Below are 14,464 nucleotides of genomic sequence, written 5' to 3'. Positions count from 1 at the left end.
TGAAGTTCAACCAGCGGTATTTATCTGTCTGGTGGTCGCTAACGCCCCAGTTACCTGCCCTGGAGGTTAGCGTATTTTTGCGGCAGTGTACCTTTCCTTGCCTTGCCACTGCTGTCAGTCCTTTTGGACTACCTCCGCCGGTTCTGCCTTGCCTGGGTTATTCCATCGTTGTGTTGGTTACCAGACATTAGGTAGATTTTGCAAGAGTGTTGGTCTGTTTTTAAACTGTCACTAGTTTGAGTTGCCATGCAGTTAAGCTAATACAACTCTTGGCTGCCTGTCTCATCGGTTACGAAGTTGAGTGTCTTTCCCAGGCTGATCCTTCGAGCACTGTCTTGTCTCTTGAGTTTGATCAGATTGTGATGATTGTTCTTTTTTTTGTTATATATTCAGTTATTACTATTGGGGCCTTCAACCGACAAGTAATTTGAATTTCTTGTCAATAAGGCCTTCAGCTGTGAATGCAACTTGTCTTAAGAATGTTTAATTAGATATTGTCTCTTAATAGTGATATTTTGATGATTGTTTTTTCTTAAAAAAATATTTTACCGTCTCTTGGAGAAGTTTAACTGTTTTTAAGAATTTGCTGTCCAGGCCTTCAGCCATTAAATTTTTTTTGAGTTATTACTATTGGGGCCTTCAACCAACAAGTAATTTGAATTTCTGGTCAATAAGGCCTTCAGCAGTGCATGCGACTTGCCTTAAGAATTTTTAATTAGATATTGTTTCTTAATAGTGAAATTTTGATGATTGTTGTTTCTTAAAAATATATTAGTATCTCTTGGAGAAGTTTAATTGTTCTTAAGAATTGCTATCCAGGCATTCAGCCATCAAATCTGTCAAATTGTTTTTGAGTTATTACTATTGGGGCCTTCAGCCGACAAATAATTTGAATTTCTGGTCAATAAGGCCTTCAGCCATGAGTGCAACTTGGTTAAGGACCTTTTATTAGACTTTGTGTCTTAATAGTCAAATTTGATAATTGTTCTCCTTATTGTCAACCTCATTTGCAATTGGTTCCAAATAAAGTGTACGTGATTTTTTTTTTTTTAAAAAAAAGAAAGAAAAAAAGGAAACTGAGCAACCAACAGTTACTGAGTAACGCCCAGTCCATACCGAATCCTGCCTTTCCCGAAGTCCCGCGTCTCACATAACATTTGTCAGGGATTAGAGATTGACATACCTACAACTCGACTTGAAAAACAAAAGGCAGTTACGAATATGTAGGAATAAACCTTCTCAACACACTACCTGTACAGGCACATGCTGCCTCTCTTAATGTCTCTAAAAATAAGACCCAAAAGTGGCTGGAAGACAAAGCTTTTTACACTCTTAAGGGATTTGAAAACTCATCAAAAGTAGACTTGATTTGGTAAGTAATTCATAATACAGTTTTGTTTGTACCTTCTTCCTACGCTTTTATGCCCTCTCTGGTATCTTGTGTTATGTATATAATGAATCTGCAAATGCACTGAACTTTTGCTGAGGAAAGCTCAGTGACCCTGCCTCTCAGTAATCCAGACGCCATCTAGCCCCTAGTAACTTGAGCAGAAATGACATGCACAACAATGAATTATTGTGTGCAATAATGTTAGTTAATTACCATGTTAAACAATGCTATACATGTTTGAAATTGTGGCTTTATTTGCAGTTCAGTATCACTGCTTCTAATAGAAAATATTTACGTCTCAAGTAAAACTTGAGAATTTAGATCAGTTGAACCTAGGTTCTTTACAGAAAGTAATTGCTGCTATGTATAATGTTAGACAAGAAACTATTTATAACATTAAAAAAATAAGATGTTGTTCAACAGTATGCAACCCAAATGGAGAGTGAGCTGATAAAATGGAAGGTTATGTAAAAGAATGAGGATGAAGAACTGGACTTAGCTGTTTGAAGGTGTTCATACAACAATGCTGTGAAAGAATTCCAGTCAGTGGCCCAATACTAAAGGAAAAAGCAGCTGCATTTAACAAAGAGCTCCATAGAAGTAACTTGGCCGCAGCCAGTGATGGTTGCCTACTAAACTGAAACAAATGTCATGGCATGTGGCAGCTGGTAGTCAACCGGAAAAGTCGCACAGCTATCAGAAAAGATACAGAAGGGTTTGTAAAGAAGATACAGAAGATAACAGAGAAAGAATATTTAACTGCTGATGCCTTGTATGATGCTGATGAAATGGCCCTCTTCTACAAGACACTTCCTTCAAAAAAACTAGCTGCCAAAAATGAGACGGAAGCTGGTTGGTAAACCAACATTAATGGCATATTGTAACACAAATGGAATCATAAATTACCACTCATTATGATTGGGAGACCCCAACATCCACATTGTCTTCATCAGAATGCAAAATTGAGCTCAGAAGAAAGTGTGTATTCTTGGTGGTTCCGCAAATCATTTGTACCAGCTGCGGAGGATAGCTGAAGAAGAAAAAGTTTCTGATGAAAGCAATCCTTATAATTGACAGTGCTCCCAATGATCATTCTAATGTGACTCCAATGTCCGATGGTATACAAACACTCTTTCTTCCGCCCTGTGTGCAGTCTTGATTCAGCCCCTGGACTTTTGGAATCAATGAAATTTCATAATCAACATGCACCTCTTGCAGAGTGTAAATAACTTTACCAAGGCTAGTCAAAGGTGAGGACAGCAGTCAGCTTACATAATGTTGTTTTACAGACATCAGAAACATGGGATAAAGTGGAGAACCCTACTATAATGAAACTGGAGAAAAGTGTAGCCACCCACAGACGCAGAGCTGGGACCAGCACTGACTGACAGTGATGAGCCTTTTAGTTTGGAACCATCAACTGTTGACACTTTGTACATTTACATGTTCTGCAAGTTTCTAGGAGGAGGAGGAATTGATGATGATGATGATGATGCCGTTAAGTGACTGAATGTGGAAAACTGTGTAAGAGACCAAACATTAACAGCTGAAGAAATAATAAAAAGCAAGCAGGGAAAGTAATGATGAAAGTGATAGAAAAGGACATAGAGAGCATGAAGATTTCTCACACTGCTGTTGCTGAAGCTGCAGACATTTTCCTGGAGACATTATGCAACAACCACATACATGAGGTATTGATGTAATGCTTTTAAAGCTACTGTGCGATAAAGCATACCATCATCATGTATCATCATTGTGACAACTAAAAATGCCTGACATGTTTCCCAGTGAATGATACTACTGTACACGCATGCACTCAAGAACAAAGTTTTCTAGGCAAATGAATGTAGCTTTGGATTTAATGAGGCATGTGTTTAAACTAAATTTGAGACAGTCTCAATATTCTGGCACTTCTGCTAATCTGGCACCCATACATGCAAAGAACAGCAATATTAGCAAGAGTTTAGTGTGACTAAATAATGTTGAGCTCATATTTTACTGTTAGCCATAATGGGAAATTTTTGTGTATGCCCTCTAGTCTTGTATTATGTGAAACTTAGTAAGTAACTTAACAATGTTTAGTTCCATATTTAGTGTGACTAAATAATGTTGAGCTCATATTTTACTGTTAGCCATAATGGGAAATTTTTGTGTATGCCCTCTAGTCTTGTATTATGTGAAACTTAGTAAGTAACTTAACAATGTTTAGTTCCATATTTAACTGAAGAAATCTTGTATCACTTATGTTGTGTGTGTGTGTGTGTGTGTGTGTGTGTGTGTGTGTGTGCCAAAATTTCATGAAACATTTTTGTCTGCTGCTTGGGATAGCTGATACCAATCTGCATTATGGTAGAACATGAGTTATCAACACTTTTAAGGCTGGTTACTTCAAACTGTCACTTATAGTTGGAATCTGAATCAATATTTGTGTGTTTTCTCCTCTTCCTCTATCAGTATGGAAAATATTTGAGAGTCAGTTTCTGTATTTGCTCTTCTCCAAATATAAATTTCCAAAGCTTCAGATAAAAATCATACTTCTAGTCATCATAGTTAACATATAAGTGTGGGGGTGAAGTTAAGGAAGAAAAAGAACACATATCTATATTCACACTTTTATTTGCTCTCAGTTGCAGAAATATAACAGTAACTTTTGTATACAGTTATGCACCTCATTACAGCTTAACAGAACAATAATCATATTGATATATATGAAATAACAGGAATAATGCAATAAAGCTAAGAAAAAAATCATAATTTTTTTCCCTTGCTTACATTACTTTAACACTTGAATCACCTACAGGAGATGATGATCACATAAAATGATAAATCATTTAATATTAGTCGCATTTCAACAATTAAAAAAATCTTTACATGAAACAGCTTTATAGACGTTGGTCTGCAATGTATGTTTGTTTTAACTATCATTCACTCAACATGGAGTCTTTGCATGAAACAGTTTTATAGACGTTGGTCTGAAATGTATGTTTTAATCTTTCACTCAGCACCTTGATTTTTGCACTTTTAGAGGCCACTAAGGAGAAAAAATTATGTACCAATTCATCACTTTATTTGTTATGGGAATTATCAAACAGTCATACCTCACTGTTCTATTAAATTAAGGATGTTACCAATGTAATGTACATAATTCTCACTAAAAACAACTGAGATCTGATCTATGCATTGTGAAAACATCCAGTTTCTTAATATCACTGTTATATGTGGTACTGTTAGTCTGTCAAGTTTTAATGGTGCTGAAGTCATGTTTATGTTCTGCCTCATTTATATATCAATGCACTTAAGCTTTTCACATTTACATGCATTCATAGAACCAACAGCAGTTAGTTTTGATTGTAGATGTTCTTAAAATTGATGTTCTGTATAGAAGAAGCAGTCAAGCTGAACAATACGAAGTACATTTAATTGATAATGACTCTAATGAATAACTGGTATTTGAAAATCATATTAGTGAATTCAGATCAGTCCATGATCTAAATTGCAATCACACATGATATTTTGACACTGAAACAAGTGATGCTGCCTTGAAAAAGTGATGTAAAAGTACCAGAAAGCACAGGAAACTGTCCTGTCTGTTTGCTTTATATTAAATTATTCTCAATAAATCTGCACATACTTATTAACACTTATTAGTAATCTTTTTTCAGTTTTCCTTACAATGAATTGGTGATGTTATATAATGCTGGTTTTGTAATAAGTTAGAATATAAACACTCTTAAGACGGAGTTATCGATTTACTTTGCATTTTAACACATTATGAAATGTATTTTTAACTCGTTTACATAATTGGGAAACAATAAATTGCACTATCGGTACAATGTCATGACAGTGACCAGTATCATTTTGAATTCATGTAATTCTGAAAAGGTTCCTGCCATAGCACTGTTAATCTCCGAGTTATTCTGTAATGCCATTTGTGTTAGTTTGCCATTTCATTCGACTCTATTAAGTCTGTGTTGGATTTATAGAGTGCACAAACATAGTTTTGACTGGTAGTACATTAATAATATTGAATAACTACACACATCAACAGCAAAAGATAGAGAAAATGGTCTAATCTCCAATAGTGAGAGTGCTTTCCAGTCCATTAATCTTAATTTTAACATTTTTGTTATTACAGAATCTATACCTCATAGTCACAGCATAAAAATTCTATCATAGAGTTACCTTAGAAATAGGTAATTACAACACCTACAATGAAAGTCACAGCATACACTGAAACTACACTTGGAGCTCATTTAGACAGCTCGGGAAATTTAATTAATTTCTCATAGCCACAGTTTATTTACATATTGTATTCTTTGGTATATTTTTTTAAATATTCTGAACAAATAATAAAGTGTGTTGTATAGAGTCCTATATCACATCACACTTGTCAACCATTCAATATGTCATCTTCTAAACTACAATCACTTATTTACCAGAACTAGTCTGTTAAAATTCTCTAAAATGAAATTTCTTTTACTTAAAATTTGAGTAAAATAGCTTTAGCCGCAGCCTACATATAAAAAAAGTTACAGCATACATAAAAATAATGTAAAATTTGTTGTTCGTATTACTGTCCAGTCCAGCTCTTAATTTTCAGTCAAAAATTATAATTTATTATTAAAATTACAATTGTTGCAAATTTGTGATATTGTCATTTTATGAGTACAATAAAGTGTAATAAAAATTACAATAAAACTGCCAGAGTATTTCACAATGCAAATTATTTCAGCAAAAGTACATTCTAAACATTTCCATTCCTATTTTTTAAAGCTGCTCTTTCAGTTTTTTATACTTCCAGTGATGTAAGTGAATCCTCAACAAACAAAGGAACCAGTGCTATAAACTTCATTAAATAATTTTTTAAGATTCATTATTTTTCAAGGTGTAACAGAACTTCATTAACTTGGCTGGTCTCTCTCACATCACATTGTATTTGCAGTCACAAGTATCTAACTTTTGACCCAAGAGAGCTTTCACTTGACATTTCATATTCTTCTAAATGACAAGTAACGATATATTCTAAAGCACCATCACTGCTTTTACTGTGAAAGAGATTCCAGTCATTTCATGTAAGTTACAGGACAGAAACAAAATAATGCTTCGCTAAATATTGTCGGGGGTCCATCCCACTGTGCAGGATCCAATGCAGTATTGTCACTTGTGGCATAAGCCAGTTTTGCTCAAAGCCATCCAAGCTTCACCTGAAACAATTGATAAAATATAATTAAAATATTTGTGCATTCAGTTGAAATTAAAATTTCTTTCAAATTAAGTATTGCTTTGATCAATGTCAAAAATAGTTTGCAACAGGTCAGATAGCTACATATGTTCCCCCAAACACTTGTCTCCCATCTTGCCCAAACAGTGTACTATATTTTGTGTGTGTGGAAGGGGGAGATAGATTGATAGACAGATAGGTAGATAGAGAGGGAGAGGGAGAGGGAGAGAGAGAGAGAGAGAGAGAGAGAGAGAGAGAGCACCCTGTAGCTGTGGTCATGAAAGTAGACAGCTCTATGTTGCGACTTATGCCCCATTCCTGTCTGCCCCTGGCCTTGCAGTGTTGCTGTGTCACTATTTGCTACTTCCATATGACAAGTTTTTTTTTGTTCCATGACATTTAGGAAACAAACTAAATATGTAATGTCCTAAAGTTTTTAACAGATTTGCTCCTGACAATGCTGGATGGAACATTACTTTGCCCAAACATAAAAACTGATGGCAGAAGGACCTGCATTGTGTTAGTGATATTGTATCTTCGTCAGAGGTTGTAGGTGTGATTATTGTCTTCCATTTGCCATGAAAGAGAGATAGAAACAGGAAAGTAGATTTACATAAATGGATGATTTAATAAAGAATTGGTCTGCAGGACTACTTTTATTAATACAATAGAAGGTAATATTCTACATCCACTAAAGTCCATGCAATACAAAATTGAGCATGAGGGTTCAGAAATGTTTTTTTTTTCCTCTTCAGATTATATTGGTTTAAGTCCAGAAAATGTGACAGTGAATGCAAATTTCTTATGGAATGAAGAAATATTGCCATCTAGAGTGCTACATTTTTGCAGACTGTTCATTTATTGCATATGGAGGCCAATAGACCTGGATGTATTGGAACAAAACTTGGGTTTCACAAAATCATACAGGCAGCACTTGAGACTTAATTTCAGTCACTTCTTTTAATCATTTCTATTATTGTCATTTGTCTTTGTGTATAGTACATATATTTAATTTCATTGATAACAGACAGGAATATTTTACAGTACTTATGGTAATAGCATATTCACTATTTGGGTACTTAGCAAGATTGTTCTAATCCATGAGTTACTGTCACACTTAGTACTAGTTTCCGAGTTTGTAGGTAAGAGCAAGATTAACAATGTATCTAGAGTTAATCATATCAAATATGTTGTGTACTTTCACATTTACCTTACTAAGCCACTCAGACTTTTTCATCATGGCATCCCACAATTATTGGTCTGCATCACCCACCCACTGAAAGTGTGTTTACTGTTGAATATTTCTATATTCAACCCTTTGCTCATAAGCTTCATTCATCTATTAAAGACATTAACTGTTCTTGATTAATCTGCAATAACAGCTTATCTGACATCCATCTCTCACTTCAAATTCTGCCTCTCTTGAGATCAACATTTCCCATGTACACAATCTGTGTGCTACTCCACAATGCCCACTTGTTTCCTCCTTGCTTCTTACATTAATACACTGCATACTCGCCAGTAGCTACTTCACAATTGAGAAGCAGACATACAAATAGATCAGTGGCAAGAAATATTGCCATCTAGAGTGCTACATTTTTGTAGACTGTGCATTTATTGCATATGGAGGCCAACAGACCTGGATATATTGGAACAAAACTTGGGTTTCACAAAATCGTACAGGCAGCACTTGAGCATTAATTTCAGTCACTTCTTTAAATCATTCCTATTATTGTCATTTGTCTTTGTGCATAGTACATATATTTAATTTCATTGATAACAGACAGGAATATTTTACAGTACTTATGGTAATAATGCTAGCAATCTTAAGTCTTTTAAGCTTCTGCCAATTTAGTACAAGGGGCCAAGTGTTTGAGACAAAATTTATGCTCTACATCTAGTTTTCTCTACACTTCCTTCCATTAGTTACCACCATTAATAGTTCATGCTTTTGTATGGCTCTTTTCATTTGTTCCACTTTCCTCTGCATCAAATTAGTTTTTTGCTTTACAAGACATTGTTTCTTCTCGAGATTTCTCCATTTCTGCCAACAGTGTGTAATGTGATATTCCAGTTTCAGTTCTTCTCTGTCCTATCATATCTCCCTTGCCTCAGGATCCTTTGTGACCTTTCTACTGCGAACAATCTCATTTCCTAAACCACTGTTATGAATTATGCTAGATGAGAGAAGCTCAACTTTGACTGTTAGTGTATGACTGCTTTTGTCAGGAGCTTGCCTGCTGCTTCCTGACAAGCAAAAGCTTTATGTTATGTTTATTTCTTGTAGTTTAATCGCCAATACCTCTTTCCTCAGAGGTACTTCACACATATTTTACCACATCTAAATTTATTTCCACTTGTTTTCATATCTTTGCTTTATAAAGAATTTGCATACACAGTTTCTGCCTAACTGCAGTTCAGTTTCTTGTCATTTAGTGATTATTCAGAAATCAAGACATTTAATAGGACAAAAATGGGCACCATCCCTTGATTGCACAGCAGCTCCATAACTGCTTCTATTATTGTGTACAAATAAAATTTTCTTTCTTCTATAAGGCATACAGCATCATGAGAACAAACTTATTTGGAAAATCGTCGGCCAGCCCTAATTCCACTAGAAATGCATTTTTATAGGTTCTCCTTGTTCGTCATGGATGTGCACTAATAACATAGTTTCTCATTTGCTGGTGCTATTAAATTTCCCTACACTGCATATGTCAGTGACAGATAATTGTCTAAGGAGCCCTGCACCAAACTTTCATATTGTGTCCGGAATCTGTTGCTGTGCAATTTCTAGTTGCTTGTCAATCTATCTCACCCCCACTAGATGTTCTATATTTCCTCATATAGTGTTTCTCTCCTCTCAATACCAGTGTTCTTTTCCTTATCACCTTCATAAATTATGTAATGAAAGAATATCAACAATGTTATGAAAAGGACAGATTGCTACTTATCACCATAAAGACAATACGTTGAACTGGAGACAGGCACAGCAAAAATACTGTTACACATAAGCTTTCAGCACAAGCCTTCTTCAGAAAAGGAAACACACACGCACGACCACATGAGCAGGCACACCTCACACGCACATAACCACTATCTCCAGCGGCTACAGCCAGGATGCAGTTAAACATGTAATCTTTTCAGTGAGTAGCAATTAGTCCTTTTCATATTATTGTTGATATTCCAATGTGGACTTTCCATTGTTTTAATGAAAGAAGTAGTTCACATGGAAATCAAATTATGTTTTTCTTCCCCCTGTTGTATATGACCACTATTCTAACAGTACAAAATACCTTTATAAGTCAGGGTACATTAATATTGGATGCCTTAAGGAAGTGTGCTTGGCTCAATACTCTTCCTGATCTATATCAGCGATTTTCCTCAAAGTGTAAAATGTGATGCAACATACTTTTTTTCTGCCAACAGTCACATTCTAATCGGTGATGAGTCACCAAGTGCACTAAACAAAAAAGCTAAAGAAGCACTCATGAAGGTCAACAGAAAGCAACAAATCAACCCTACATGTAAAAAAATCATAACTGTATTAGTTTCCACATAAGCAGAAAACACAATGGTAATCCTCTTAAAGTAGTAGATGAGTTAATAGGATGTGCATCGTGAACAGAATTTCTGGGATGCATGGCAGCTCACTTTTAAAGTGAACTGAGTGTATTACTGTCCTTGGGAAGTGAATAGCTTCAGCTCAGTATGTACTAAAAATAATAAATTCAGTTGTAGCAGCTTATACACTAGAGTAACTTATTTTGCATGTGTTCATTCCATAATTAGTCGTGATGTAACCTTTTGTGGAACAAATGAGCAGAATGTACAAACCATCTTTAAGCTGCAAATAAGGGCTGTACAAATTGTCACAAAAAGGAGCAAGAGAACTCACTACACCGAGTTTCTTAAATCGATGAGTTTCTTGACTGTTCCACATGAATACATGTTGCAAATAGTGATCTACATAAAAAAAAAGACATTGACCAGTACCAAATGAACAGGTATCCCGCTACTAGTGTAGGTCAGTGTGAGTGCGCTGAGTGTAGCTTCGCCACGCTACTGTACTTATATCAGTTGCAAACTGTATCAGCAAGCAGCCACTAAAGGCCACCTATAGGAAGTGTGCACATGGCACAGTGTTTGCCATGCCATCTACCTGTGACTCGCACCTATATATTCACACAGAGCAGTACTGACTCACTCTCATTATGTTCTTTTAGTTATACTGCTTACATCAGTTGTTTTGTGTATTGCTTATGTTGCACCTTCTGTATGATTCTTTTGTCTTGTTACATATGGAGCCATGAGAGGGTTCATTCTGTTATTGTTCAGAGTTTATGAATAAAGCCATATTTGTGTTACTTGACTCAGTTTCATATATTACTTGACTCAGTTTCATGTATTACTTGGTTACTACACGTGGAACCAGATCCAACCAGCAGTGACATCTCAGTAGGAAAGACAAAACAGAAAGCCAGAATGGTGAGCTGTATGGATTGGTAAAGTACTGTGTTCTGGACTCGTTGGGCCAATCAAGTGCTACTGACCGCCGTATCATCCTTCGCCAATGGCATTATTAGGTGCAGTACTAGTCAAGTAGGGCAGTTGGCTTCACAAGGTCAAATGCTCTCTTTACCAGTCCTCCCACCAAAGGAAAATCCCTGGCAGTAGAAGGAATCGTACCTCGGTCTCCCACATGGCAGTCTGCTGTGCTGTTCACTCAACTATGGAGGTGGACAGTCTTCCATATAATGGAATTAAATTACACAAAAAACTTCCACAAGTCATCAAAGCTGAAAGTGAAATAGATGCTTTCAGAAATAACAAAAAATTATCTGCTAGCAAAGTGTTTTTATAACGTCAAGGATCACCAGAAATGAGATGTAAGTAATGTTGAGAACTGTGCTAATTATTAGAGTCATTTTACAATACATCCAAAAGAATAATGAAATATGATGTAAAACATGTAATATAGTAAAGCAAATAATGTATTAATCTATTTATTACATATAGTTATATAATCTAATGTGTTAACAACATCCATAAGATTCACAATGCTCTAGGGATGGATAAACTAAAAAATAAATAAATAAATAAATAAATTGATTGGTTTGACTGCTTCAGATTTTCATCATCCTGGTTTATTGATATTCCTCAAACTGACTCTAACTGGCAGACTTTATCATTACACTAAATTGAACGCATGTTGTGAGTAACATATTTGGAGGATGCAGCTCAAAAGTGGTGGAAAGTAATAAAATGTACACAACTAATCAAGATTTTTTTAATGAAATGTAATAAACAGGTAAAGTTATTTCTGTGCCTTACACAAGACAGTCAGCTGGAAGTCCGCACTGCGAGCTGAGCTTTACGACAGTTGCACAGCCATTTGATAATTCTCGCATTTCGTTCAACGATGGAAGGCTGCTCAGCCTGACGTGGTGTGTTTCCACTAGTGCTTCCACTTCCCCATGGACCCCATGCAACAGCAGAGTCTACAGAGCTGACACTTTCAAAGTAGACTGGTGATGACGAACCAGACATAGGTGTTGACATTGATCTGTTGACAAGACAGAACAATACATGTAACATAATTTGTATTTGCTTTACCTGTTAGACTTAAAGGAAACCTCAGATGGTGAAATCTGGAAAAAATGTGGTGGTGAAATGTGTCTTTATAAGCAATATCAGTAACATTATTGAGAAAAAAGATACTAGTATTGTACATAATGCATTGAGTATTCAGACATAAGTCACATTTCACTGCAGCAGTTCTTTTCTGCCATATAACTTTTATACAAAATTTTTCTTTTTCCTTCAGTTTGCCCTTCCTCTACCAAAAACTATAAGAAATTTATGCATAAAGATCAATTAGTTGGTCATCTTGATTTTTATTACAAAGAAAGATAGAAAACTAATTTTCAGCATTATCTTTGTTTATACTAGTGCAAATGCTTTTCAGAGTGAGACTTCAGAGAGTTTTTAATAATGTCTCTTTTTGGTTAATAGTAATTCTATCACTGTCATGAAGACTGGTTTGAAAACCAGTGTATCACTAGGCACTGGAAGTAGCATGCCTTGAGTTCATCTGATCTGTTGAATGTCATACTTCACCAGTGATAATTGCTGACAACATTTCACACTGTTCAGGTTAGACAGCCCTAGCACATTTAGGCGTGTTGTGGTGCTGTGAAGTGGGTGACATGTAAAATCATAGAAAATGAGCTAAAATACTGTTGAATGTATAGTTTTCAAGGTTGCTGGACTGATTGGTTATGGTGTTGGTGACATTTAACTCGAAAGGGTGGGCAAGTAGGAAGGGGTGACATAAACTATAACCAAAATGTAACCATAATTGCTTAGAGGTGACATATAAACTATAACCAAAATGTAACCATAATTGCTTAGAGCAATTTCGACCAAACTTGGTACAAGTGTGACTTATTACATAGAAGAAGGAGAGCATTTATATGCATATAGATAATTTGGAGATAAGTAAGTATTCAGGTAAGACTGGGTAATCAATTAGTTCAAAATAAAACAGGCAGGAGTGCTGCAATTTCAGTTAAAGCCAGCATAGTTTGACTCTGCTGACTGTTAAAGTTGTAGACCAAATGTTGAACATTTGGTTTAATTGGATTATGATTTTCATTTGTCTTAATGTAACTACATGCAAACACAGCGTGAAGTGTTTGCACCTCTTTACCTGTAATCTCTTGTGTCAAGTCCCAGTTGCTCAAAAAATTTCTCAAGCTGTTCAATGGTTTTTGGCTCAGGCCTTGGAACAAGTGGAGGTGGCCCACGGGAGTATCGATGACTGATGTCAGACTTCGATCGGAGAATTGGCCTGTGATGACGTTCTGCTCGCCATTCATCATCATCAAACCTGATACCAGTAATGTATTCATTAGCATGTTAATGATGACAGTTGATTAACATATTGCAAACTCATTAGCTAGTTCTCAGCAAGAGTACGGAACATTTAGTGTGTAATTCAAAACATGTGAAAGCTTTGGCAGAGTGAGTGTGGAAATTGAAATTTTTATTGAATTAAATTTATTAATAAGTAAATAAATAAACAATTTATATGTATCATCTTGTTAAAAAATGAGGAAAAACCTCTTGCCAAATACTTCCCACCTCTCTCAAAGATGTGTTTTACTGCTCATACAACCCAGTAAATACCCTAATGCCACCCATCCTCAGCCCCTTGCTTCCTGCATGAACAGCCACCACCAAACCATGGAAAGGTGTGTAACACCATGTGGTTATTCAGTGGCTGCTTTGCAACTCTTACTGTCTAAGGCCCCCTTCCCTCCAGCCTTTCAGAATTGGATAGGTGGGAAATGTTCCTTCAGTCAGTTCTTCAGTTGCCCTGTCTTGGGTGAAATAGATGATTTTGATCCCTTGAATAATTTTATGTCGCACTTAAACTTCATAGGCTCACAATCTGACAGATAATATTTTGCTTTTGAATGTGTTAAAGGCTTCTCATATATCAGCCCTTTTTGCATACCTAGACTTCATCCAGCTTTTATTTATTCAATAAGTTTCCGATTTTGTTTGAATGTGTGAGGAAGCTTTCTGTTTGCTTTTATAGTAACTTTCTAGCATTGTTATTGGTTTATATCTTTTGTCATCAGATGTTCATAGATTGTTGTTTGTCCCAGAGAGTTTAAGTTGTTTTCCCCATGAGTGGCACGACTAACTTTCTAACTTATGGGAGAATCAAAATTACACATTTTCACTTGATTTGTCTTTTTCGATAAAAAGTAAAGGGTTGTTTAATGTATGATTGTAACATACATACAGTATTTTTTTCTTTGTGTGTGTGTGTGTGTGTGTGT

General features: G+C 35.7%; 1 protein-coding gene across 1 annotated transcript in view; it reads right to left on the bottom strand.

The window, feature by feature from the left end:
- Positions 1-4,006: 4,006 nt before the first annotated feature.
- The window catches only part of LOC124802944 (protein FAM110B), a 461,907-nt gene continuing 451,449 nt past the window's right edge, over positions 4,007-14,464 (bottom strand). Inside the window, exons 8-10 of the mRNA XM_047264032.1 lie at positions 13,324-13,503; positions 11,946-12,177; positions 4,007-6,594 (exon numbers count right to left, since the gene is read on the bottom strand). Of these exons, the coding sequence (XP_047119988.1) occupies positions 11,955-12,177; positions 13,324-13,503 (403 nt within the window). The 3' untranslated portion in view covers positions 4,007-6,594; positions 11,946-11,954. The remainder of the gene's footprint in view (positions 6,595-11,945; positions 12,178-13,323; positions 13,504-14,464) is intronic.

The sequence above is a fragment of the Schistocerca piceifrons genome, chromosome 6 (assembly GCF_021461385.2).
Source record: "Schistocerca piceifrons isolate TAMUIC-IGC-003096 chromosome 6, iqSchPice1.1, whole genome shotgun sequence".
In the NCBI taxonomy this organism is placed as follows: domain Eukaryota; kingdom Metazoa; phylum Arthropoda; class Insecta; order Orthoptera; family Acrididae; genus Schistocerca; species Schistocerca piceifrons.
Note: the sequence above shows the minus strand (reverse complement) of the source record. Positions and strands in the feature narration are given on the sequence as shown.